The sequence below is a fragment of the Enhydra lutris genome, unplaced genomic scaffold (genome assembly GCF_002288905.1).
Source record: "Enhydra lutris kenyoni isolate GAN:26980312 unplaced genomic scaffold, ASM228890v2 scaffoldscaffold12, whole genome shotgun sequence".
Classification (NCBI taxonomy): Eukaryota; Metazoa; Chordata; class Mammalia; order Carnivora; family Mustelidae; genus Enhydra; species Enhydra lutris.
The window spans coordinates 71,615,043-71,641,326 of NW_019154096.1; the positions used below are offsets into that span (position 1 = coordinate 71,615,043).

Here is a 26,284-nt window from a genome sequence, read left to right on the forward strand (position 1 = left end):
AGCCAATGAGGGCACCAGAGGACAAGACAGGATTCAAACTCTATTACTAACGTGACAGGTACCCTGAGTCCCAGGAAGGCTAGTGGGTGAATTCCAGAAATTAAGAAGGCCACACTGGTGCAGTGGAACCATCGGTCAAAGCCTTCCTCATTATGACCCCCGGGAGGTCCCGATTTCCCTGCCGTGGCTATTGGGAAAAAGTCCAACAGACTCCTCCCATGTGGTGTTTGACGCCCATAGTTTTAGGGGCGTTCCCAAGCAGAGGGCCAGCAGACGTGAACATTCAGTCCCCAGGACAGACTCGGGGCACGAACACTGGAGGCAGTCAGTGATTGTGGGTTCAGTGCGTGATCCGGTTGGAAGAACCCTCCTGGGGTTCCAGGAGGCTCTAATTACAGCCTTAAAGCAATAAATCAACAGGAGCTCCAAAAACAAAAATGAAAAATTGAAAGGTAGACCTCGCCCCCCCTACACACACATACACATCATAGATAATAGATAATGAGATTTTTAGGTCATGAATGCTTTGCAGTATCATGTTACCCAAGAGTTGAAGCAACATTTGTGTGTTTGGGCTGTAAACGATGGGGGATCCCGGGTGGGTCAGAGCGCCCCCTGGTGGCAGGAATTCCCAGGCCTGACCGGTATGACTCTCTGGGTCCTTCCCACTAATGCCCTCCAGAAGAGGCACTTTGAACCCCTTGGCCTGAACATTAGAATTCTTCAGGGAAATTGTGGGGCAGAGTGTTCTTTTTTGCTGAGGGCATCGCAGAATATGCCTTGAACAACACCTTTGATCCCTGTTTTCTGCAAAAGGGAGGCCTCCTTGGCCTCGTAGACCCCCTGCGGCTGTTCCTCATTCATGAACTTTTTATCAGGATTACTGGACAGAGGTTTTAATATTCGGCTCCAATGAGACCCGATGACCCATCTGAACTGGCTCGGGGTGATCACGAAACTAACAGATTCATCTTTTCTGGAATTCTCTGCGAAGGCCCTCCGTGCTGGCCGAGACCCGAGGTCCAGCCCCCTCTTCCCCCATGGAGGTTCTGGGATCCCTCAAGAGGCTTGGGAGGTATTTGGGGCCTGGGTCACAGCTCGACTGAGGATAACAGCAGCTGGAAGGGCTTTTGCTCCTTGTTCCTTCAGCTTTAGTCAATTATTCTTTTTCCCTTGAGGAAGAGTTGCTTCTCGTTGCCAAATGAACTAAGCATAAAAGAGGCGCCTTCCACAAGCCCAAAGAAGCAACTTCCTGTTCGCAATGAGAAACATGAATTCTGCTCTATAGACGCATGACTGTCTGTGGTGCAGGGCTCTGGACTAACTCGCTCGCAAACTCTCAAGAGGTGAGCGGGCTCCTGGAGTCGGGCCGTGTGCAGGAGGAGACACACGCTGCCCTTGGCATCTGCCATAAAGATAACGGCAGTTACCAGTTTGTACATGGGGACCAGACACCATGCCAAAGGCTCTAGGCACACAGAACACACTTTGATTTTCTTTAAGTCAATTCATTTCCAATTCCAAGTCCTTACTCTGTCAGGCTGGTGGGAATGCCCTTGCCAGCCGTCCCTGGAAGTCGCCATCATCTGTCCCCTCACCACCGTGGTGTGCACCGGTCCACACTACACCGTCCCTCAGGCCCTAAGACCATGCTGCCTTCAGGACACTCTTGGCGCCGGGGGAATCTTTGGTGAGGCTGGGAGCCCCAGGGCCATTCCCTTCAGGGTTCTGTGCCCGTCCCCCGTGAGCCCGGGGACACAGTCAGGAAGCAGGGAGGGACTCTCAGACGTTGGCCACTTTCTACGACCTGGCTCTCTTGTCATCCTCAAATACAGTTGCCTCTTTCTTTGCTACATCAGACGATCAGCATTTTCTCTTCATAGGATCTATTATAGGTTTTTACAAAAGATTGAAGAAGCCATTGACCTCGTACTGTGTTTTCTCCTTGGAAAAACTCCAGAGAGAAAGCACAGAATGGCTTGCAGTGGCTCCTGCTGGGCCTGGAGACAAGGGCAGAACGTGGGGAGAAAGGCCTATGTTAATCTGGTCTAACAACCTCCACACAGCGTTCTCTCCGCTGTACAGATGGGGACACTGAGGCTTGGAGCCCTATGTCATTTATGCTTTAGTGGTAGTGGTAGAAAGTCCGCTGTTTCTGCCTTGAGGCTTCTTCCCTTTGAATTACACAAGGAAGGCGTTCCTACATCCCCAAGGGGGTTCAGCTTTTCATCCGAAGGAGTCCCATCAATCTAACTGCCTTGCTTTCCCTTCGCCACATGGTGTCGCTGTTGGAACTTTAGCTCTCTGTTGGTCAAACCTGGGCAGAGGCTGGGAGGCACAACCCTGATGCCCATCCATGCACCAGTCCAGGACTCCTGAGGGAGGATGATCCCACATTCCCAGGACAAAGCTGGGTTGCCCTCTTACTGCTCAGCAATGTCCATCCCGAGCACGGCTGCCCTGGGTACACACGTCCAGTTCTGGGTCCATCGCCCACCATCTCATGAGCCTTCTCCTCCCTGCTTGGGTACCAACAGCCAGGGATGGCAGCAACCCCCCCCCCATTTTTTTTTAAATCCTCAAAACACAATGAGTCTCATTCTACAACCTTCCCCAGATCATAAAGCTATTGGGTTGCACCAGAGGAAATGACTGTTTTGCAGGGAAAAGTTGTGTTGTGGCCATTTCCTGACCTTTGGCATCCTACCTGCTCATTCTTCCAAGGAAGGCGGCGGTGATAGTTCAAAGAAAATGGACTTTTCTCAGGGAGAACCTACGTGAATTTCTGGTGCCTCCATCACTGATGAAGGACCAGAAACTCGACAGCCTATAGTCTTAACCATGATCCATAGGTTCTTAAATGTGAGCAGACAGCAGGATCGCCCGCCAGGCTGCTTAAAACACAGATCGCTGGGTCTCTTTCCCAGACATTCTGATGCAGTAAGTGTGGGGCAAGGCTCAAGAATGAGCTCCTAACCAGTTCCTATGTGACACTGATGCCGCTGGTCCAGACCTGATGTGTTATCCCCCGGGGCTGTGGGATGCCAAGGCTGGGTGCTGTGGGGGTTCTCTGAGGGCAGCGGTGGGGCATCCTGAGCTAAAGGGGATAGCTCGAGAGACCACTCCAGGTAGGGGCAGGGATCTCAACCGTAGATTCAGTATCTCCCTCCCTCCTGCTGCAGGAATCTTCCTGGACCTTTTATTCCTAATTGCCCGCCCTTCCCCAGAAGATTTCCATACTATAGATCTATCATATATGTTCTGTGGTCTTTGGATAACCTCTCAGACCGATAATACTTTGTAATTACACTGTGATAGCTGAGGTATCTTTCCCCCTCCCAAGAGCCCACTTTCGCTCCTCTGGGGTGGGTCCAGGCCCCCTGAGCCCATGGCTCTGAGGTGGTGACAATGACGGAGGAAGAAATATAGCTTTGATATTCTGGATATTTTGGAGCTGAGAGAAGCCAGGACTTGCTGATGGATTGGATTTGGAAGGAGGGAGAGAACAGTCAAGGAAGATTCCGGAAGCTTTGGCTTGAGCAATTGGGTGGCGAGGATCATTTGCTGGGAAGTGAAAAAGTGAACCAGGTGTATTTACTGAGGGCCATAGACACAGGGCCAGTGTCCAGGAGGCAGTCCTGTTGTTACCTGGTGAAGCTGGCAAGACAGTGTGCCGCTCACAACCCTGGGCTCACCGGGGACACACACGACAGTCCTCCATCTTTAGGAAGAAAGCCGGGCGCTTCTGTGTTTCAGGGACAGCTCACCTCCTGCTCTACACGCAGCGCTGTCAACACCTGAACCTAGGTCATCCCTTTGGGGGAGGCGGGGGGGATATATTCTGTTTAGCAAACACAGATCTGCAGCTCAGCACAGGCCAAGCTCTGAGCCTGAGACCAGAGGTAAAAAAGACAAACAGGACATGTGGGTCCGGTTGTAGAGAGATGCGTGTAAACACATCATTCTAGAAAGCTCAGTGCTGCAGGCAGGCTCTGTGGCAGCACAGGGGTGGGAGACAGGGCCTGGCTCTGCTGCACGGAGGGAGAGAGTGCTCCAGAGGGAGTAGCCTTGCCGCTGGGTCTTCAAAACCAGCTAGAAATAGGGCTTCGTGGGGGAAGGAGACAGTTCCAGGCAGCGGGAACAGCTGTCATTACAGAGCTAGAAGAGACAGAATTTAGGAAGGACTAGACTTACTTGGTTCTTCCGTAGAGAATTCCAGAACTTCTTTAAGTCTGGAAAGGGAAGATGGGGCATATGTAGTGAGCTCAACCGCTTGTTTTTTTCAAACATACAAATTCTTACTAGCACAGAAATCCTCGGCGTTTGGGTAGAAGGAGCTCAGGGAAGGGTAGAAAGATGGTTTGAAACATGAAACTTGAGGTGCTGGCCGAGGGTGTTCCTTGAGCCTTGCCTTCCACGAGTCACCTGCCAGCAGGGCGTGGGACCCGGGGCTGAAACGCCACACCCACTGCTCAGCGCTGACGCCTGCAGATGACCTCCAGAAGGCCATGGGGGGGGGGGGTCGAGGAGGTGAAGAAATGACCCCCCCCAAAGTGTGGCTTGGTGGGGCCTGGAATCCAGCTGGGTTTGGTGGTGCCCGGAAGCCTGGGCTCGGAGCCACGGTTCTGAGCTCACGGGTGTCTGAAAACATTTGTGCTGTGGGCTCCGGAATTAGAAAGCAAACCCCCGTCTGTTCTTAAAATTTAATTTCCCTATAAACAAGGTCCATTCTCAGACCCAAACAAAAGAAAAATCAAAAAGATCTGTTTTATGAGCAGCAGCTGGGGCCAGCTCTTTACTGAACGAGCCCCATGTCTCTGATGCCGTAGGAAACGGTTCCCACTGAACAAAGTTGTGCAAAGTTCCAGATCCGCTCTGGAGCTCCCGCCAAGGCAGGGTGTGCCGGGCCGGGCGGGGGCCGCCTCCGTCCCACTGGTCCTGCTTCTGACTCACTATTTATCTCTGGCAGGAAGTAAACACAGAGAGGAGGGGTAGTGAGCTCCCCGACTTGTGACATGGGCTGAAAAAGGTCACGCGCTGAATTAGGTGTGTGTCTGCTTTCTGCTCATCTGGTTTCCACAGAGCATTTGAAAAGAGGACAGGAGTGTGTTTCCATCCTGAGATAATATCCCATTTAAATTGTCACAATTTGGAAAATACAGAAAAGTGAAAGTGGGGGGGGGATCACCAATGCACTCAACCACCTACAGACAACTACTCTTAAAATATTAGTGTTTCCCTCAGGCTTTTCTCATTTTCCAAGTTCTTTATTGATTGTGATAGCTGTGTGTGTATAAACATATGTATTTATAAATATTTAAATAACCAAATACCTTCAAACAACGTATGAACATACATGTTTATATATAATCATATTTAAATATGTAAACAATATATTAGTATAAATATTGATATATGGTTCATTTAAATAATTAATAGACTGTATTTTAGAGCAGTTTAAGGTTTACAGAAAAATTGAGCAGCACAGAGAATTCTCACATAACCCTACTTCCTCCTAATAGTTTGCCCTATTTTTATTTTTTTTTAAGTAGACTCCATGCTGAGCATAGAGCCCAGTGAAGGACTTGAACTCACAACCCTGAGATCAAGCCCTAAGCTGACACCATGAGTCAGATGCTTAATAGGGCACCCCCAGTTTGCCTTATTATTAACATTTTACATTAGTTGTTACCTTTGTTACAGTTAATGAACCAATATTGAGACATTGTTATTAATTAAAATCAACAGTTTACAGTAAGTGTCACCCTTGTGTTGGACATACAACCTCTGGGCTTGGCAAATCCATAATGCCACGTCCCCACCACTGCAATCTCTTACAGAAGGGTTTCAGTGACTCAAGAAATCTCCTGTTTCTACCTGTTCATTCCTCCTCTCTCCCTCCCCTACCGGCTCCTGGTGACTACTGATCTTTTCACTGTCTTCATAGTTGGTTTTTTTTTTTTTTTCCAATTACCTTTTTGTATTGGTGTAAGATACATTCTGTAAGAGTATGAAGCGGAGAGTTGTTTTTTTTTTTTTTTTTAAGATTTTATTTATTTATTTGACACAGAGAGAGAGAAAGAGCACAAGTAGGCAGAGAGGCAGGCAGAGAGAGAAGCAGGCTCCCCACTGAGCAAGGAGCCAGATGTGGGACTCGATTCTAGGACCCTGGTTTCATGACCTGAGCCGAAGGCAGATGCTTAACCGACTGAGCCACCCAGGCACCCCTGAAGCTGAAAGCTTGATGAATGTTTACATCCCTATGCACCTGTGTGATCAAGCCCGGCTCTAGAGCTAGATCATTCCTGTTGCCCCAGAACATTCTATCCTGTCACTTCCCAATCAATACCCAGCCCCAGAATAACAACTATTCTGACTTCTACCACCATGAATTAGTTTTGCCAGGTCTTGAACTTCACATAAAGGGGGATTAAACAACAACATACATTTTGGTGTCTGGGTTCTTTAATATACAACTACTTGTTGGATTTTCAAATGATTTTTTACTGTGGTAAAAAAAGACAGCATAAAATTTACCATCTTAACCAATTCTGAGTACAGGTTAGTGTTGTGCAAATATTTCTGTGGTTTCTTTTTTCTTTTCTTTCCTTTTTTTTTTTTTTTTTTTTTTTAAGAAAGAGATGGAGGTGGGCAGAGGGAGAGGGAGGGAGGGAGAGAATCTTCAGCAGGCTCCACGTGGAGTTCGATCTAACGACCCCTAAGATCATGACCTGAGCCGAAAACAAGAGTCGGACACCTAACTGGCTGTGACTCAGGCACCCCTGTTTCTATAGTTTCTTAAGGTAGAAGCTGAGGTAATTGATTTGAGACTTTTTTTCCTTAATATAGGTGTTTTAGTGCATTGAAAGTCCAAGTCCTGCCTTAACCGCATGTGACATTTTGATATTTGTTTTTTCATTTTCATTTAGTTCAAATGCTTTCTAATTTCCTTTTTAATTTCTTCTTTGACTCATGGGCTATTAGAAGTGTATTGTTTAATATTCAAATACTTGGGGATTTTCCAGATATCTTTTTTTTTTTTTAAAGATCTACTTATTTATTTTAATGAGAGAGAGAGAGAGAGCACATGTGAGTCAGGGGAGGGGCAGAGAGAGAGACTCTCAAGCAGATTTTCCACGGGGCATGTGGGGACATTAAGCTCCATCCCGTGACCCATGAGATCATGACCTGAGCCAAAACGAAGAGACACTGAACCAACTGAGACACCTAGGCACCCCAGTTATCCTTTGTTATTAATTTTTAATTTAATTCCATTGCAGCCAGATGATATACTTTGAATAATTTGAATCTTTTAGAATTTATTGAGACTTTTAAAAAATGGGTAGTATATGGTCTACCTTGTAAATGTGTCATTTGCACTGGAAAAGAATGTAATTCTGCCACTAATGGATAGTGTTTAGTAAATAGCAACTGGGTTAAGTTGCTTGGTGGTGTTCTTTTGGTCTTTCGTATCTGTACTGATTTTCCATCCACTTGCTCAGTCAATTATTAAGAAAAGGGTGTGGAGGGGCGCCTGGGTGGCTCAGTGGGTTAAGCCACTGCCTTTGGCTCAGGTCATGATCTCAGGGTCCTGGGATCGAGTCCCACATTGGGCTCTCTGCTCAGCAGGAAGCCTGCTTCCCTTCCTCTCTCTCTGCCTGCCTCTCTGCCTACTTGTGATCTCTCTCTGTCAAATAAATAAATAAAATCTTAAAAAAAAAAAAAAAGAAAAGGGTGTGGAACTATCAGTTTATAATTGTGGACTTGGCCATTTCTTTTTTTTTTTTTTTCCCCATCAGTTTTTGCTTTATATATTTTAAAACTCTGTTATTAAGTAAACTTTAGAATGCTTATGTCCTATTGATGAATTGAACCTTTTATCATTATAATGATCTTCTTTATGGCTGATAATATTCCTTGCTGCAAAATTTGTTTTGTTCCATATAATACAACATAACTGCTTTCTTTTCACTAGTACTTTCACAGTATGGCTTCCCCCACCCATTCTCTTACTTTTTTTTTAAGATTTTATTTATTTGACAGAGAGAGATCTCAAGTAGGCAGAGAGGCAGGCAGAGAGAGGAGGAAGCAGGCTCCCTGCCAAGCAGAGAGCCCAAGGCGGGACTCGATTCCAGGACCCTGAGATCATGACCCGATCCAAAGGCAGAGGTCCAACCCACTGAGCCACCCAGGCGCCCCATTCTCTTACTTTTAATCTATCTGTGTTTTTAAGCAAAATTTGAAATGCTTTCTTGTAGACAGCTTACAGTTGGGTCTTCCTTTTTTTAATCCATTCTGAATATTGCTGCCTTTTAACTGAAATGTTTATAACATTTACATTTAATGTAATTATTAATATGGTTGACTTCAATCTACAGTCTTATTATTTGTTTTCTCCATCTCTTTTACCCTCCTTTTATGCCTTCTTTTGGAAAAAGTCATTATTTTTATGATTCTATTTTATTTCCCTTTTAACTTATTAGCCACAACTATTTATGTTAGGTGGTTGCTTTCCGATCTATACTATACATCTTTTTTTTTAATTTAAATTAAAAAAATTTTTTTTAGAGAATGCGTCTGTGATTTTTTTTTGTTGTTGTTAAGATTATTTATTTATTTATTTATTTGACAGACAAAGATCACAAGTAGGCAGAGAGGCAGGCAGGTGGTGGGGGAAGAAGGCTCCCTGCTGAGCAGAGAGTCCAATGCAGGGTTCGATCCCAGGACCCCGAGATCATGACCTGAGCGGAAGGCAGAGGCTTTTACCCACTGAGCCACCCAGGTGCCCCCATACTATACGTCTTTAATGTGATACAATCTGCTTTCAAGTGATGTTGCACCATTTCACGTACATTTGAGAGTCTTGCCCTGTACAACAGTAGACTTCTTATTTCTCCCCTTTTAGTCTTTGTGCTTTGTTGTCATACATTTTATTTCTACATATATTTAAAATCCCACAGTATATGTTATTTTGGCTTGACATAGCCAATTATCTCTTAAAGGAGATTTACATAATGAGGAAAAAAGAATTTCTGTTTACCTCCACAGTCACCATTTCTGCTGTTCTTTATTCTTTTGGGTGGATACTGCCGGCCATCTGATATTATTTCCTTTTGGTTTGAGGAGCTTCCTTCAACATTCCTAGATAGGTCTAGATTCCTAGATAGGTCTGCTGGTGATTAATTTTCTTAGTGTTCAAATGTCTGAAAAAAAAATCCGAATTTCACCTGTATTTTAGAAAGAGATTTTGCAGGGCAAGAAGTTCTAGGTAAACAGTTCTTTTTCTTTTTCTACTTGAAAGATATTGCCCTACTGCACTCTAACTTGTGGTTTCCAACAAAAATTTCTGCCACCCTTTCTTTTGTTCTTCTGTCCTTTCTTCTTCAAGTGCTTTTAATATTTTTCATGTTTTTACTGGTTTTAAGCAGTTTGGTTATGATGTGCCTTGGTGTACATTTCTTCTCATTTCTTGTGTTGAGAGTTAGATTCTTATATCTGCAGTTTTATGGTTTATGTCATTTTTGGAAAAAAATTTCAGCCATTATTTCTTCAAATAGTTTTTAAAAATCTCCCTCCCTCCTTTGGGGATTCTAATTACACATATATTTGGGTGCTTGAAGTTATCTCACACTCACTGATACTCTTGTTTAAAAGATTTTTTTTTTGTCTTTGTCTCTCTGCTTTTCATTTTAGACTGTTTCTATTGCTATGTCTTCAAGCTCACTAATCTTTTTCTCTGTAATGACTAATCTGTTACTAATACCACGCAGTGTGGTTTTCATTTTAGACATTAGAGTTTTCATCTTGACATGTTTGATTGGGATCTTTTTTATTTTTAAGTAATCTATACACCCAATTATGGGGCTCAAAATCACGACCCCAAGATCAAGAGTTGCATGCTCCCCTCACTGAGCCAGCCAGGCACGTGTGGATTGGGATCATTTTTTATATCTTCCATGTCTGTACTTAACATGCTCAATCTTTCCTTTAGCCTCCTGAACACATGGAACACAGTTATAACACATTTTAAAGAGTCCTTGTATACTAATTCTATCATCTGCATAATTTCTGGGCTGGTTTTTATTGAGTTTTCTTTTCATTGTGGGTCATATTTCTGTTTCTTTGCACTCCAGACACTGTGGGTCTTATGCTTTTGGATTCTGGATATTTTTGTATTTTTTTAAATACTCTTGAACTTTGCTCTGGGGTGCAGTTCTGTTATTTGGAACAGCTTAATCCTTTTGGGGCTTCATTAGGTGGGACCAGAGCAGTGTTTAGCCCAGGGTTCATATTTTCTGGAACAGTGTTTAGTCCAGGTTCATGTTTTCCACTACAGAGGCAAGGCTCTTCCTAGCACTCTTACAGATGTTCCATGCATTGTGAGGTTTTCCACGGTGAATGGTGGGAACAGGAGATTTTCCCAGCCCTGTGTTAGCTTTAAGGATTCTTCCCTGTAAACCTCACAGGTGGTCTGAACCTAGACGCAGGTGGTATTTGTGCATATACATGCTGATCAGTACTTGGATATCCCCAGAGTTCTGTCTTTGTCCAGCTTTCTCTTCTCTGATGCCCAGAGACGCAGATGCCTCCTCCAGCCCCTCAAGTCCGGCAGACTCTCCACTTTCCCTGTGCTGCTTCCTCCAGGCCTTAGCTGGGGTAAGAGCAGCACTTACTCTGCTGCCTTCCATCTCCAGGGATCACAGGCTTCTGTTTCTCGTGTCTTCTATAGCAGCTGATCCTCCATTAGTCCAACACCCTGTTGTGTTAATAATTCTTTATATGACATTTCCCAACCCAAGCTCTCTGAAAAGACCAAAAAGCCACCCGTATCAAGTTTCTTTCTCTGGTTTTAAATGGAAGTGCAGCAAAACACCTGGCATTTATTTTGAGAGACGTGTGGAGACACTCCTAGAAAAAAAATATTAACAAGAGAGGATGCCACGGGCAAGAGTTGTTTTTCTTTCCTTTTCAAGAGCAGCTTGTATTCCAGACACTTCTAGTCTCTTTTCTTTTTGTGGCCTCAAATGCCAACTTGGACAGGAGTAAATCTTCCCAAATCGTCACTGCAGCTGTGTTCATGTCGGGAAGGAGCCTCGGATGGTTTTATGTCTTTAACATGGAACCAAGTTGGCCCCTCGGTGATGTTGACTCATCGACTCCTTCCACCCCATTCACATTTAGGCCAATGGGATTATAGAGAGACAAATCCCAACCAAACAGGCCGGTGACTAGCACATTTTTGAGCTCAGTACACATGAGCTCAGCCTCACATAGGTAACATTGGTGACATCTTTTAATTCAGGGAATGCCCCAAATTCTCTGAAAGGTTTTTCAGTCATCAAGGGAAGATTCCAATATGTTTCCTGCTTTTACTGTGTTGACGAAGGCAGGAAAATGATTTTAATACACATTAGAAGTCTTATCAAGAAGGAATATTAACAAAAATGTTTACTGCTATTTGTTCTTTCTTGATATCAAAACAAAGAAAAAATACCAACATAACTCAGGCACACAAGAAACCACTGCTTGCATTTTTCTGTGGCTAAGTAGTAGGATTTAACTTTAAATGAAGAAAATATAGCTGATGTATTATTCTGGTGGCAGAGTGGTGGATAATCCTGTACCTGGCAAAATGGAGCTCAAGGCCATGAGCAGGTACTCCAGCCCTGTGAAACCGGCTCTCCTCCCCCATCTCACCATGGTGCTATTGGCCACTGGCATGTTCTTTACTGCCTGGTTCTTCATTTACAAGGTTCCCTCCACCAAGTACAATAGGGATGTCTACAAAGAGCTCCTCGTCTCCTTGATGGCCTCGCTCTTCATGGGCTTTGGAGTCCTCTTCCTGCCTGCTCCGAGTTGGTGTCTATATATGAGCTCCCAAGGGTTCCAACCTGCTGGTGTCACTGAATTTCTGCTCCTATAAATTAATTTTTTTTTTTTTTTTTTTACTATTGCTGGAAGTGTCCTACCTGCTGCTTACAATAAAGGCAGATGTGTGACCAACTCTTGGTTTTGGCTAAGGTTGTGTTCTCAGGGTCCTGAGATGGAGCTCTGTGTCAGGCTCCCATACTCAGTGGGGAGTCTGCTTAAGGTTTCTCTCTCTCTCTCCGTCTCTCTGGTTCTTTCTCTCTCCCCCACTAAAAAAGAAAGAAAGAAAGAAACAGCGAGAGAGAGAGAGAGAGAGAAAGAAAGGGAAAAGAAAGGAAAGGTAAGGAAAGGAAAGAAGAGGAAAAGGAAAGGAAAAGAAAGGAAAAAAGAAAAAAGAAAACAAAAAACTAAATGCATTTAAATGAATTAGTGTCTGGTCATGACAGTACCTGGATACATTGGGAGGACAATGACAGAAGTGAGTGACACCCAGAAAGAGATGTGGATTTGTGCCAACTATGGGGAGCTCTGTGTGCGACAATCTGGCAACCCCTTCCAGCAATCAGTCTGGGACCGCAAAATTGGGTCATTCCCCTGTCTTTTAGACCCCACGAGACAGATGCTGAAAAAATTGATTAGAAGACAGTTTTTTAAATTTTCCTTGGAATTCGGTTGCCTGGTCCCTCCCTCCCCCACATACACACGCTATGCTGGATCATGGATTCTCACAAGTGGACTGACACTTTGACCTTGAAGTCATGTAAATCCTTGTGGCAGAGCTTGCCTTGAATAATAAGGATACTTTGGGGTTTTATCACTCCTCCCATAACTCTTTAGAACCTACCACTGTTTTCCTCTTGTCTATCGCATGGGTGACACAGGCTTTGTGGTCTTTGTTTTTTTCTGGCCCAAAATGAGCACAGGAAAGAGTTAAAACTGGATTAAAAATACAAAGCTGAGTCTGACAGGGCTGTCAAGGTCATGGGCTCCTTGGCATCTGTGCAGGAAGCATCATTTGGACAAATTAGGATCACGTTTATAGATTGGATTTAATCTGCTGGGATGGCCAAGAAGTTTCTGAGGTGGTGCCTTTCTCCATGAAATACCAGGTTTAGTTGTTGAGACTTGGCAATCTCTCTCTCTTGATTAACTTGAGACTTCTTTCCTCAGCTCGAATCACTTAGAACATAAATCCTTTTCCAAAGTCCCTGGAATAGGCAGTATATCTCACAGTACGGGAGTTAACCGAAGTAAGGGTTTTCTTTAATGTCAGTTAAAAAAATTACTCCTCATTTCTGTATTCATTCCATCATCCAATCATTCATTTGGCGGAGTAGGGACCAGTGCTAGACCTAGATAGCAAAATAAATGAGATGCATTCCCTCTAACTTCCAGGAGGTTGTACCCAGCGGGAAAGTGAGTGAGTGAACAAATACCACCACTGAGAGAGCATCCGCATGCAGGCTTCAGGAGGATAGAAGAGGGAGCATCTATGGCTCAGGGAGGGGGTCCCTCCGTGGAGGGAGGTGCCTGGGGGATCCTACCACAGAGGAAGGTGACAGGGTCTGGGCTTTTCAGGGAAGGAAGGGGGTCTTACCATGGAGGAGGGAAAGGGGGTATTCCCACAATGGAGGGGAGTAGGAAGTTCTCATTTCAGAGAAGAGTTAGGGGATATTACCGTGGAGGGGGAAAGAACTCCCTATATGCGCAAAGCCCGCAGCTGGCCTTTCTCTGAGGCACAAAAGAGCTATTCACATGTTCATGATTTATAAGCATGTTCCAGAGCAGGTGAGAGGTGAGTACAGGGGGTGTGTGGTAGTGTGTTTTGAGAACTATCCTTCTAGTTCTATAAAGGACAGCTGAAATTTCCTTACCAAAGCTTCCTTTCACATATGGCTATGCATCCCATCCTATGTTCTGTGTGTGGCACATCCTTCTCACTAAATGCTCTGTCAGAAAAGGGGGCAGAGGAAGATTTTTGAGAAACACCAAGTTTGGGATACAGTGTACATATATCTTCTTGTTGATTCACAATATATGGTGGTATCTCAAAGGCACTGAGAAGTCCTGCAGTAAAGAAACTTGTTTAACCATGTTTCATCTAGTGCTTCCTGTATCATCTAAAGACCAGGGAAAGCTTTCTTGCACATCTAACAATTGTATTATGAGAAATACAGGATTTAGTATATAAAAGCTCCTGATAGAAATGTAAAAATGGAGGACATATCCTACACAACTCTTGTTAGTCATTAATAAGTGATCTAGAATGATCTGCTATAGTTGGCCCAATCATATATCAAGTTCTCTTTTTTTAAAGACTTTATTTTTTTATTGACAGAGAGAGAGAGAGAGCATATGCATGAATGGGGGTGAGGGGGCAGAAGGAGAGGGAGAGAGAGAATCCCAAGCAGACTCTGCTGAGCCCAGAATCTGATGTGGGGCTTGATCTCATGCCCCTGGGATCATGACCTGAGCAGAAATCAAGAATCAGATGCTCAATTCAGTGAGCCACCCAGGTGCCCCTCATATATCAAATTCTTGAGGAGACTATCTTCTTAGGCAGTCTACCTTGTTTGGGATGGAAAAGAGAAAGAAAGAAAAACTCAGAACTGGGCATTTCATAGTGAGGAGACTAACTCTAGGAATCGTAGTTATTGATAACCCTAGGGCACTTGGTTACCAGATTTATGATTCACAGAGAGAAAAATACAAAGCAAAGGGCAAGAATAAAGGACACTGAATTGATTAGGTGACTAGCAGTTTAACTGTGTCATTGTGAAGATCAATGCGGTTCCCAAATTAACCAGGCTCATTCTGATTCAATGTTGGGAAGACCTGAAAACATTTTGGAGTTTAGTTTTCTTTCTTTGGTTGGGGTCTCAGTCATCCTTCTACTGAAGAAAAGTCACATGGTCAACATGGCCCCAGGGTTAATTCAGATTTTGGCAGGTCCTAGAAATGTATGGGAAAAAGAAAACACCACAGTCTTCTGAAATTGCTCTTGGGGTTTGGGTAGCTAATTCATCACATCCTTTCCCACCAGATTCTGAGTCAATCATGAACTTGGCACCAGAGTCTGCAAGGAGAAGAAAGCCAGCTTTATCAGTGGCAAGTTTGGACTGGAAGACAAGTCAAAATGGGGGTTCCTGATACTGCCCCCTGACCTAAACGTCCCCACCCAGTGCCAGGCTGCAGACATGTGCAGGGTGCCTCGAAGGCTGGGCTTTTCAGGAAGGCTGGGCTTTTCAGCCCCAGTGAGTTTGTCCCCTGGCAGGCAGTTGGAGGAGGAGATTGGACTGCTCTCCTTATCTCAGTGACTTGAGCACCTTAACCCCCACCTGTATGGAAGCTCTACCTATGGGGGCTGCTTGTAAGAAGTGAGAAGTCTCACTTCTTCCTGGGAGGTAACCCTAATGGAGAATAAGGCCAAGTGTCATACTTCTGAGAGCTCAGCTGTGTCATTAAATACCCAAGGCAGGATTCCATGCAGCTGAGCACCCCCAGCCCAGAGCCTCCTCATCGCTACCCCATCTGCCACAGCTGGTAAGAGTGAATCAGGACTGATGGTTTTCAGGGGCTGCAATGAAACTCACAGGATCTCTCTATACCCCTTGCTTTCCTTTTCCAGAAAGAACACTGGAATGCAATGAGTAGCAGTGATGTTATGTGGGGAAATCTTCTAATCTTTTCAATTATACTAATTTATGAAAATAACCGATCATTCACAGACTTCTGTACTTTATAATTAGTAACAAATTTCTTGCAGCACACCCCCTAACTCATCAGACCCACCAGTGTGCACAGGGAATTGTGGTTGAAAAGTGCTGCCTTGACCTCATTTCTTTTGAAGAAACATTTAAACAAAAGTACTTTGCCTTTTCTGAGCCTCATTTTCCTGTATCTTCATCAGTCAAATGAAAAATTTGGACTAAGTAGGTACTAGAATGCTGAAACTGTCTGGAAGAAAGGAACTTTCTTTTTTTTTTTTTTTTTTTTAAAGATTTTATTTATTTATTTGACAGAGAGATCACAAGCAGGCAGAGAGGCAGGCAGAGAGAGAGGAGGAAGCAGGCTCCCCTAGAGAGCAGAGAGCCCGATGCGGGGCTCGATCCCAGGACTCTGAGATCATGACCTGAGCCGAAGGCAGCGGCTCAACCCACTGAGCCACCCAGGCGCCCCAGAAAGGAACTTTCTTAACCATCACATCAAACAACCATGATTTGCGAACATTTCTGCGTATTTGGAATCTTTGATTTGTGTTCACTTGTATCTGCCCATCCACTCATTCAATCAAATATCCCATCACCCATCCACCAACCAATCACCCACCCACCCAACCGTCCATCTACCCACCATTCACTCATCCATCCATCCACCAATCACCCATCGACCCAACATCCATCCACCCTGTCATCCATCCACCATCCATCCATCCGTCCATCCATCCATTTATCCAACCATCCATCCACCCAACCATCCCTCTAACCATCCATCCTTCCACCAACCATTCTTCCATCTATGCAACCATTCAGCTATCCAGTCATCCATTCACCAATCACCCATCCACTTAGCCATCTATCCATCCACCCACCCATCCATCCATCCATGCATGCATGCATGCATGCATTCACATATTCAATGTTTATTATATGCTAGACACTGGGGAAACAATATTGAAAAGAGACAAGACTCAGTCTTCATTTACTCCAGTGGAGGGAACGATCATCAATCCATGTTGATGGCAACTGTGACTACAGCCATCACTAAGTGAGCCTGTGAAGCAGATCTGGAAGACCAGGAAGGCTTTGGTGACAAGGTTGAGTAGGGCTGAGACCTGCTGGGGAAGAGCAGGAGGGCTCTGGGCTCCAGGCAGATGCATGGACGGTGAGGTCCAAGTCGGATGAGACAGGAAAGGCAGCCGGGACTACAGCTGATGGCAAAGCGGAGCCACCAGCTTATTTCTAAGCCATTTTGCTCTGGCTGCAGACTGGAAACCGGAATGAGGCAGCCAGAGTGAGTGGGAGGAGAGGCTGTAGCTCCCATGCAGAAGAGGTGAGGCCAGCAAGTCCAGGGAAGCGGGAGGCACGGGGGCCCCAGAGCCTGGCAACGCAGGGCTTGCGCTTGCCTTGCCTTGGGCGCTCTGAGACCCTGGGTCCAGGCTTACATGTCTCTGGGGCTATTTCTACGTGTGTGCAAGAAGGGCCATCTACTCGGCAGAGCTACGGAGTGGATTAAACCCAATAGTAACTGAAAAGTGCTCAGCACGGATCTGGCCTTAATAAATGCTCCGTCTGTGGCAACTTTCCTTCGGACGATTCTGCTTTATGGTTTTGCTGGCTTCCTCGAAGCCTGGTAGTTCAGGGGCCATGCTTGTTTTTCCTTTCCCGGCCTCCTTCCCCGAACATTGTGGTTGGCTCGAGTGTACCTCTTCAGAACTGCGCACTTAGGAGCCCATCTGAGGGGTGACTGCCTCCCGCTAGGGTAGCGGGGAGGGCATCTCCATTGCCTGCTCAGAACTTTGCTGCAGCAAATCACCTCTCCTCCTAGGTTGCTTTACCCTGTGCTTCCCCCTTTCTCATGCTGGGGGTGTCTGGTGTGCGCCAAGGAGCCTGGGTGGCTCAGTGGGTTAAAGCCTCTGCCTTCGGCTGGGGTCATGATTCCAGGGTTCTGGGATCGAGCCCTGCATCGGGCTCTCTGCTCAGCAGGGAGCCTGCTCCCCCATCTCTCTGCCTGCCTCCTCTGCCTACTTGTGATCTCTGTCTGTCGAATAAATAAATAAAATCTTTAAAAAAAAAAAAAAGGAGACCGCATCCGGCCTCATCCCACAACCTCAACTCAGAGGCAGCGCCCCCTACAGGCTGAAAACCTTCCATCTAGGGCTCTGCGCTGCCAGGCCGGCAAGAGGGGGCCTTTGTTCTGAGCTGCATCTCCATCCCACACATTTTGATAGAATCTTGAAGCACAAAGGGACATTATGTAAGCTTCAATTAATGCAGAGCCCTCACTGATCAGTTCTTGGGATTTTTCCTGCCCTTAGGCAAATTTGCTACTGACAAGTGGCTTTAATCTGGTTTTAAAAACTGCTCCGGGTGGGCAATCAAAGAAATTGCTGGTGCTCAGCTGGTGCTGAATAAACCAAGCAGGGTTTTTATGAGGGGGAGAGGGGGGGCGGGAAGTGAGGTCGTATGCCTCACACTCGGTGGGAATCGTATGCCTCACACTCGGTGGGAATCGTATGCCTCACACTCGGTGGGAATTTGCTCCTGGTTCTTGTCTAAGACCCACAGGTTTTCAAGCTGCCCAAACTGAGTCAATCTGTCATCTTGTCCCCATGACAAAGACTTCATTACGCCTGAGGGGAAGCCACTCGCTCCCTCTAAGCTAGCCGCTCCTGTCAGAGGCAGGGACAAAGAAGTGGTTTTATTTGTCTTCTTACCCTCGTGGAAGGGGGCTGTGTTCTGCGTGTCTGCAGCGGGCAGATGTATGTGGGAGCACTTTGTTTCTGAATTACACACCATTAATCTCATTAACTGCTAAGTGGTGTGACCCCACATTAACGGGTAGGATGTAAAATGTGAAGTGGTCGTAAAAAGAAAGCGGGCCAGATGCCGAGTGCAGAGTGGTAGGTTCCAGAACAATCCAACAGCCCTGCAGCTTGGGAACCTTCCCAAGCTTGGTGCTTCCGGGGGTGGTTCCGCACACAGCCGTCAGCGCCGTCCCAGAGCTTTCTGGGTGCAGCTGTCCTTGTGTTCAGCTGAGGATTAAAGGGATTTGGATAACTTACCCACCGAGTGTTCTCTCCTTTGCCCTTGTCAGCTCTGCTTGTGGGTCTGAAAACATGAATCTGCTTGAGACAATAGCCAACTCTTTCTTGGGTCCCTCCTAAATATCTTCAGGCACATAGTTCATGTGTCATATGGGTGGGAACAGGCATTCCGTGAGGATGTTTGGTCTCGTGGTGATGCGTACACACCCCCCTCAAAGATGTCCAGTACATTTCATAGGTGAGGGGCTTGGAGAGCGGCTGGAATGGAGTCAGGGAAAGCGCTTTGGGCATAAACCACAGGTACTGGTTTATCACAGTTCTAGAGGCTAGGATCCAAACTCAAGGAGGCACCTGCCGATTCAGTCTGGAGAGAAGCTGCTTCCTGGTCCGTAGATGGGTGATTTTTCGCTGTTTCTCACAAGGCAGAAGGGACAAGGGAGCTCTCTGGGGACTCGTTTGTAAGGCCACTAATCCCATGCATGTGGGCTTCCATCTTCAAGACCAAGTCACCTCCCAAGGGCCCCACTTCCTAATACCACCCCTTGGGGACTGGGTTTCAACACGTGTTTATGAACTGGAAGGCCCCAAACGTTCAGTTTCCATCCTTGGAAGTTTGCATTCTTGGAGGCGGTACAGATTATTTTCCCAACCTTTCATTTGGAAAATCTGAAACCTCAAAATGTTGCAAGAAAGTACAATAAATACCCGTATACCTATACTAGGCCAGCACGGGCAGTTTCTGACAAGACATTTCTTCTTGGCTTGCAGATGGTGGCTTCTCTCTGTGTCCCCTTATGGCTTGTTCCATAAGGGAAGAGGAGTCTCTTCCTCTTCTTATTAGGACACTACTTAGATGGCATTAGGACTTAAGTCCTACGGCTTTATTTAACCCATTTACTTCCCGAAAGGCCCTATCTCCAAATATAGTCGCATGGGGGGGTTAGGACGGCTGCATATGGATCTCAGGGGGACACAATTCAATTTTATAAATTTTAACAGGAATGTATTTCATCTTGCCACTGTGTGCATCCTTGATAAATGAATGTATGGGCATTGCCTTGCATTGGAAAGCTAGAATTTTGGTAGTGAATGTGTAGAGTAGAATCTTTTCTCTGGTCACGTTCAAAACACTGTGGGTCTGTGAATAGGTCAATGTATACATATGTAACAGTTGCAAGAACAGTCCATAGATTTTCCTCCCTATAATAATTTTATTTTTTTCCCTAAAATAATTTCAAACAACATGGTAAAAAGCCCCAGGAAAACCATACTTCTATTAACTTTGTTTTGCATAATTTCTCTTGGTGCTAAAAGAGAAATGATCATCACATGGACATAGAATCATCACTATGCAAAAATAATAAAATTGCATCCTTTAACAATTGTGTATTAAAAAAAAAAAAAAGAAAGAAAATCACCAGAACCCTTCAGGTGGTAAGCATGTGGGAGATATTTTTCCCTACATTTTCAAAATGTTGTATTGGCCATATATTATTTTAAAATTTTAAAAATGCACTTAATGAAAACCACACAAAATTGAAAACCCCAGTCCAAATATGGCCCATGATGAACTATCCTACAGTACCTAGATAGCTGCTTATCTACAGCAGATCCATAATTCTGAGCCACGTTCCCTTAAATTCCCATAGTTTTGCTTTACATGCTGTCTAGCTGTGTAAGTTCAAGTGAAGACATGTATGGTTGTGAAGGTAATTCGGCTCCCAAGAATTTTATATACAGCTAAACAGAATTGATTTTTGGATGACGCCCCTCACAGTACCACATGTTGAATTAAAGAATCAAGTCAACTGCTCTCAACAGTAGCTCTTTATTTCAAAGCATGGCTTTGTCCACTTGTGCCTTTTCCCCAGACACCTAAAGATCCCGCTTATGGACTTAGGACCTCCTTGTAAGTTACACAGAAAGGGTTCAAACCCTCTATTATGGCTTATACCTATTGGAAACATTCTGAATTTCCTGCATTTTTGGAACACCGTGAATGTGTGTTCATATTTCCCTGATCACACCTGACCAGCACGGAAAGCTCCAGGCTGAATGTTTGAGGTTCCCTGCACTGACTTTGGGAGAAAGTAAAGGCCCGTGGTTGGTTATGCGAGGGGGCGGATGGGGGGCGTGGTCACTTCACAGAGAGGAAAGGCTGCATGGGGATGCTGTGTTTTGTGGTCTTCTGTGGGGAAGAGGTGGGGGGTGATTCTGCCTGCGATGTGGGTCTGGACGCACATCCACGAGAACGAATGAAAAAAATCAAATGTTTTCATTGTTGGCAGCGCCGGGCACCGAGGCTCCTGCTCCGCTTCTGAGGGTACCGCCAGCCTGGACCCGTGCATCGTGTCCCGGGAGGTGACCGAGCCAAGCAAAAGCCCCCAGGAGGCCAGCGGCCTGGAAGGTTCTCTGCCAGCCTGCCCACAAGTGCCCTGGGAGCAGGAGTGCCCTTCCGCCTCCATGCCCTTTGCTAAGGGCCCTCTGGACTCTTGCTTGGCGAGCCCAGTAGCAGAACCTGAAGACTGGCCCCTCATTCAACACCCCAGGCGGGAACTGTCCCCAGATGCCTGTGGGGAGGCCCCAACAGCATCTGTCCCTGAGGGGGGCAGTTCTACTCAGTGCAGCGTGGGTGCTGTTGTCCCCAGTGCCGGGCACACGTTGTCTTCCTCTAGCCGCACTGACCGGTCCCTGGGGGTTTCACCAGCACCTCGTCAAGAGCTGATGAAGGGACAGCCTGGAGAAGATAGCCACCCTGGTGATTTCAAGTCCCAAGGGAATGAGGCTGCAGGTGGCCAGCCCCTGGCAGAGGCCAGGCAGGGGGCGGCCTCTGTGCCACAGGCCCTGGAAGCCTCTGCTGCCGCTCAGCCAGGCAAGGCAAGCTCCCCTGGTCCGGAGGAGTCCCCCACAAAGCCTGAGACCCTGACTCTACCAGAGCCAGCCCCCAGAGCCTTGGACAGGGACAAATGCCAAGGGGAGGTGCCACCTCGGGCTTTTGCTGATGGCTCAGGATTGCCTGGGGCCTGCCATCTCATGAGGAGCCCTGCAGGGGCTGCCCAGGAAGATGACACAAATTCCTGGGAAAGCTGCCAGCAGCAAATGGGAGCACTTCTGGCACATGTCGAGCCGCCCTGTAATTCACCGAGCTGCACTCCGGTGCCTGGGGCCAGGGGCTCTGGGAAGGAGACCGGGGGGGCCTGCGATGCTCGGGGTCACTTGCAGGCAGGGGGGCCAGGAGGTGAGCCCGGTGCAGCCAGCCCTGCAGCAGCAGACAGCCCGCCCCGAGGGGCTTTGCTCACGCACACAGAGCCTTCCCCACCTGCACCGACGGAGGACAAACGTCCCGCTTCGGGCTCCGCTCCATCACCAGCTGCTCAGGCCTCTGCCGCTGCAGAAGAATCCAGCTGGTTGACCGGGGAGATGGTTTCCGGGGCAGAGATGCCAGTTCTTACAGATCTGGCCAAAGAGTTAGCAGATGCAGGGTTGGCAGGACGGGAAAAGCTCGAATCTGATCTCGGAAGTGAGGGAGAGGGTCTAGGAGGGAACTGTGGAGAGGGCGCTGCCCCTTTGCTCCAGGAGGACAGTGGAGAGGTCTCAGTGAGGGACCAGGAGGTCCAACAAGGGGTACTGCCCCCTGGCCCAACCAGTGTATCAGATGAAAAGGCCAGAAGCACACTAGGGTCAAAGCATGAAGCCATGGCCCCTGAAAGCCCAGCTGTGGCTGAGGAGGAGAGCAGACTACCCGGGGCCAACTCTAGGGGACAGGAAGAAGTCCCAGAGCCACTTGATGGTAGAGATCCTGAGAAGCCGTGGGAGGAGCAACCCGGGGCCTTGGGCTGCAAGCCCAGCGCAGAGGTGGAAAAAGACGAGGTTTCAAAGCTAAACCCTGATGTGGACAGCAGCGTGCATCCCAGCACAGATTCAGCACAGCCACCCAGGAGGGAGGGTCCCAGGCACGCCAACAGGCCTGGCTCTCCACCCGAAGATGCAGTGTGGAGCTCAGTGACCTGTGGGATGGTGGGAGAAGCCCATGTTGTCCAGGCCTCTGGCTCACTGCCCAAGCGCCCGGAGAAGGAGCTCGCCCTGGCCCCCGGGCCGGATGGAACTGGTGAACACATTCTTCCCAAAGAAGCTCTCTGGGAGGTGCTGGGATTGCAGACCCAGTGTCCCGACCCCCTTCGGGATGTGGGGGGATTGGAAAGAATGGACGCTCTTCCTGCTTTAGAATCGGAGAAATCAGACTTCCTGTCAACTTCTGCGGCAGAAGTCATCCCCAAAGCCCAGGAGGCGGAGAGCCCATCTGACACAAAGATGATGAGGAGCTGCCCGTCGGCGCGGAGGCCCAGCAGCTGTGCCGGGGAGTGTTTGCTGACACCCTCGGGCCAACCTTGTGGGCTGGGGCATGAGGCAGCTGGTCAGGAAGTCCATGCTGATGGGCCACATCCCCTCGAGGGGGAGAATTTGGCAGTGGATGGTGGGCTTACAATGCTCAGCCAGGAACGAGATCAGCAGGGAAACCTGTCCTGCGACAGCTGGCCACGAGTAGCTGCTTCTGAGGGGCCCCCAGTATCTTCTGAGAACCGTCTCCAGCCATTGCAATCAGAACCAGAAGCATCCGTGTCTGACATGCTCAGGGAGAAGCCCCAGCAGTGTGAAACTGAGAAAGAGACTTGTGCAGGCAGTCGAGGCTTTAAGAACCTGGACACAGATGCTTCTCCAACCCTCCTCCCTATGGGACCTCTGGAGGACGTGTGCTTGCCCACCCATGGCAGAGAGGAACAAGTTTCCAGATTGGAACTTCAAGGGGAGCTCCCCAAAGGCGGTCTGGCTACTGCTCCCGGTTTGGCTCCCGGGGGCGTGGTTCCGGGGAGTCCGGCGACAGAAGCACCAGAGCTGTCAGCAACAGTAGGACCGGCGTCATCGGAGCCAGGGCAGGCTGAGCGGGAGGGAGCGTGCCGTGGCGGCCTGCCTTCCGGAGTCTCACCACCTGCAGCAGATGCCTCCAAGGACTCTCCTCTCGCAGGTCACCTGAGCAGAGAGGAGAGTCGCTGTGCGCAGCAGGGGCCCAGCAAGCCCCAGCAGGAACAGGCAGGTGTGTTGCAAGCCGACGGCCGGCATGAAGAAGCATGTCTCAGGGATGCAGAACTTTCTCAAGCCGCTGACGCTCAGCCCCCGCTCCAGGGGTTGGGTAAGACAGAGAAGGCAAGTGGGAACACAGAGGTGACCCCACCTTGTGAGCCTGACTCAGTCGCCCTCCTAGATGCAGCTCAGGGCCCGCCAGCCCCGGTGCCCGCCAGCCTTAGAGTCACACCCAGCCAGGATGCCCCAGACACAGAGGCGTGTGGGGAAACGCAGGGAGGCGGGCAGCAACCCGTGCCGGCCCTGCAGAAGGAAATGGAGCTCCCCACCGCCTCCGATGCGGAGGCCCCAATGCTCCTTGGAAGTTTCCCAGCGGCCAAGGATCAAGGTGCGGACCGTGGGGCTGCCGAGACTGGTGGGAATGCTGAGGGAGGGGACCTGGGGGTGCGGCGGGCTCTGGAGGGGCCCACGGAAGCTGCTCTGAGTGGCGGCTCCCTTCACACTGAGCAGCGCGCCTCCCCTGGGAAGGAAGATTCTACCTTTGCCCTGTGTGAGCCAAGCCGAGCAGAGCAGCTCTCGGCCAGCTGCCAGGATGCCTCGCTGCCAGCCGGAGAACGGGGGGGGATTCCCGGGAGCGAGGTGGATATTTCTGTCCCCAACCCAAAGAGACCCCTGCCCCCTGGGCCACCAGAAGAGGCTGCTCCAGACACTCCTTACCTGCACATCGATGGTGCTGCCGGGAAAGGGGCAGGCCCCCGTCCCGCAGAAGAGCCCCTGCCGACCTTGGGACAGGTCACCTCCATGGAGCTTTCTGCCGACATGCTTGCCCCTCCCTCACGACCAGGAGCGGCCAGTGCGGAGGTTTCTGTGGTGCAAGTGAGCAGTGGAAGCCCCAAAGCTGGAAACGCTGAGGGACCCACGGGCTCCATCCGCTACCTGGACAGGGCGCCCCTTCCGACGGAGAGTAAGCAGATGACAGGGGAGGAGGAGGAGGCAAGAGCCCCAGGGGCAGTCACCCAGCCTGGCGGGATGCCAGCACACCCCACCAGCAAGGAGAGCTTGGCCGGTGAGGCAGCAAGGGAGCCAGAGGGCAGTGGGGAGCGGATGGTAGACCCTCCCGAGGACCCGCGGAGAGGTGCGTCAGGCGGTGTGGACGCAGGCTCCAAGCAGATCGGCAAGATCACGGGGCTCCCTGACTTCAGGGAGCACATCACGAAGATCTTTGAGAAGTCTGTGCTCAGAGCGCTGACCACCGATCGGCCCCAGAGCGCAGCGGGAGAAAAGGCAGGAGCCGAGGGGAGCCTGAAGGGTGAGGACCTCACCGGGCCACGCCCAGAGAAGACTCCAGATGGGGCTCAAGGAGTGGCCATTGCCCCTCTCCTCGCCGTTCCTTCTGGACTCGGGGTGGACGCAAAGGAAAAGAAGCAAGAGTTGCCTACAGAGGCTAAGCTCCCCTGTCTGGTTCCCCAGGATCCTGCTCCGGAAAGGCCGCTGGGCTCGGCAGTGTCAGCCTCGGAGCCGAGCCTGCCAGGTGCCGGTGTGGGAAAGGAAATGACCAGTGTCCCACCGATGGTGCAGGATGGTGAGAAGCCAGATGGGGCTGGGGAGGCCGGGTCGGGGCGTGTAGGCCAGGACCCCTCCCAGCAGGCTGGGGGCCAGCGAGAACGAGCCTCAGGTCCTTCCCTGCCCACCACCGTTCTGGAGACTCCCGTGGGAAAAGCTGCGGACTTCCAGGGGGAGCCCCCGAGCCACCGAGACGGGGCCTCAGTTCCAGAAGACAGAATTCCTCCTGGAATATACCCCCAGGACCGTCAACCCAGGGAGGATGGTGCCTGGGGCTTTGCTCACACAGGGGGTCCGAGTGACATGTCCACCTCTGTCCTGGGAGCATCTTCTCCCCACAGGGGGGTTTCAACTGTGGCCGAGGCCGTCTGTGCACCCGGGACTCCCGCCACCCCTGGGGGCGAGCAGAGGCGTGGAGGTGGTGCCCTGGGTGAGCCGGGTGCTCCCGAGCCAGAGGCTGTGGAAGTAGCAGCCATGCCCCCGGAGCCCGGCTTGGGGGCAGGAGCTGCTGGGGAAGCAGAGGGTGACGTCACTTCAAGCACAGCTGAGACTGGGGCACGTGTGGCTGGGGACCCGCCCGAGACAGGTACAACAAGGATGTTCTCTGGTGCTGCTCACGGGGACGCAGGCTGCTCTGCTGGGGCCCCAGGCTCGGAGGATGCCGCCACTCTGCCGGGGGCCAGCCCGGCTGGGCACCTGCTGGCTAAGGAGCAGCCCGGGCCCCAGCCCCCCACTCCTGTTGGGGGCGGGAAGGTGCACGTCTCTTCACCGCCGGAACCTGACAAGGCTCGGGACCCAAGACCCCAAACCCTGGCTCCGGGAGTGCTCCAGGCCGAAAGGTACAGAAAATAACAAACTCCCAGGGGGACGTGGGGCCAGTGTCAAAAGTGAATCCCACCCCAGTTTTTACGAGTCAATCAAATAGATGGGTGATGTTTTAAAAAGATAGGTTTTCTATGCTTAACGGTTTAAATTTACCTGCTTACAACTTCTGGATGTGCTAAGATT

General features: G+C 48.9%; 1 protein-coding gene and 1 pseudogene across 1 annotated transcript in view; both read left to right on the plus strand.

The window, feature by feature from the left end:
• Nucleotides 1-26,284, plus strand: part of LOC111145038 (transforming acidic coiled-coil-containing protein 2-like) — a 71,459-nt gene that overhangs the window by 26,612 nt on the left and 18,563 nt on the right. The window contains exon 4 of the mRNA XM_022499651.1: nucleotides 20,923-26,115. Within this exon, the coding sequence (XP_022355359.1) occupies nucleotides 20,923-26,115 (5,193 nt within the window). The remainder of the gene's footprint in view (nucleotides 1-20,922; nucleotides 26,116-26,284) is intronic.
• LOC111145428 lies at nucleotides 11,633-11,873 on the plus strand (annotated as a pseudogene).